Below are 1,476 nucleotides of genomic sequence, written 5' to 3'. Positions count from 1 at the left end.
ATGTCTTACTCTATCTAATGGAGAGACTCCTTTATACAGTTTTAGACCGTCCATATCAGTAATTTCAATTATATCAAGCTACTAGCTAATTAAACACTAGAGATAAAGTTATTACTAATAGATTGCAAACAGAAATAGATAAAAAGGAACTTCAACCCAAGATTCAATAACCCATCCAAACGGGAATAGAATCAATGGATCCTTTGTCATAGGCTGTCTGACTGATTTGCCGAAATTTAGTATTCACAAAGAAAAATAACTAAATACTTTATTGATATCCTTATAATGAATCATACATTAGTACATTACAGAGAAAAAAGCACAAAAAGCATAATACGCATGATAAAAAGAATAATAAAAAGAATGTGCTCACGGCTGCTGCAACCTTATGATTATTTTCTCCAATGCTTAAGCATTCATATTCCTCTGCTATTTACAACTTCTAAAACAGTATCAAATAAAGGTGGGAGAAATATACTCCCTCGATTTCCATGCATTTATAACTGGAAATTCAGTACATCCTTGGTTAATAAAAGAATGTAACAAAATTTCACATTGACTAATACAGGAACAGAAAGAGTATATATTATTCTCGCACCTGTTGTAATGGTATGAATGATGCTCTTTGGCCCTCAACAGCTGAAAGACTCTACCTAGTCTATTAAGGAAGCACAACTCTCGAACTTCAGTATCAGAAGAAAATGCAAACAGACCTGGAGATCAGGAACTCAGTTGCTTCAAAGGGAGGCACTGAGGATGTTACTGTTAACTTCGAGTTTATATAGCTCATGATCATCGACAATCATATCGACTGATAACTCTAGTAACAAAATTGTAGATCTTCAAGAGAAAACCACATGATTCAGCTATTCCAACTAGGGAACCAGCCCGTTCTAGTCCATAAGAAGTCACTTCTATGTTCCGTACTTGAACAGCAAAGCCATTTTAGAGGTACCTTGTACTAGAATTTACATATCACTTGACAGGCCGTACCCCCACCGTTTTTACGCGGAACCGGTACTGTGGCAAAGATTCTTCATCTTCATTGTCGTTGTCGTCTTCACTAGAATCATCTTCAACACTGTCCCATCGTGCATAGTCCAGAGCTGAATGCCCTTTCGGTTTTGGAATCATTTGCCATCCTTTCGTTTGTTGCTCGGTTGATTCCCTGTTCAGTGCTTTAGGTGCTACAGCCTCTGCTTTTGACTTTTCAGCCTCACTGTTCTGGTCTCTTCCATCTTTGGATGGGAACTTGGATTTTGTATCTTGAGAAGCACATTCAGCACTTACGATATCTTTCCGGAGTTCAACCTTCTGATCAATTCTAATATCCGAAGTTGCCAAGTACTTACCTCCCATTGATTCCTCATTATTCTCTCCTCCTAGTAAGACCTCAGGACTGTCTTCTGATTCTTCTTCCTGCTCTTCAAACTCCTCTTCTGACTCTGGTATTGGAGCAAGTGTCTTCACTTGAGC

At 38.1% G+C, this 1,476-nt stretch overlaps 1 protein-coding gene across 2 annotated transcripts in view; it reads right to left on the bottom strand.

Moving 5' to 3' along the window:
- Window positions 1-273: 273 nt before the first annotated feature.
- LOC107458645 (uncharacterized) overlaps window positions 274-1,476 on the bottom strand; it is a 4,062-nt gene continuing 2,859 nt past the window's right edge. Inside the window, exons 3-4 of one of the 2 annotated variants that reach the window (XR_002365803.2) lie at window positions 599-1,464; window positions 274-503 (exon numbers count right to left, since the gene is read on the bottom strand). Coding sequence is in view for 1 of the 2 variants with exons in the window: in XM_016076863.3 (XP_015932349.1) it covers window positions 976-1,464 (489 nt within the window). In the remaining variant the exon portion in view is untranslated. Of the gene's footprint in view, window positions 1,465-1,476 lie in introns of both variants that reach the window. The other variant, XM_016076863.3, reaches the window with a different exon arrangement.

This window comes from Arachis duranensis, chromosome 7 (assembly GCF_000817695.3).
Source record: "Arachis duranensis cultivar V14167 chromosome 7, aradu.V14167.gnm2.J7QH, whole genome shotgun sequence".
Taxonomy (NCBI): Eukaryota; Viridiplantae; Streptophyta; class Magnoliopsida; order Fabales; family Fabaceae; genus Arachis; species Arachis duranensis.
The sequence above is the reverse complement of the archived record's forward strand: the minus strand, read 5'-3'. Positions and strand labels throughout refer to the sequence as shown.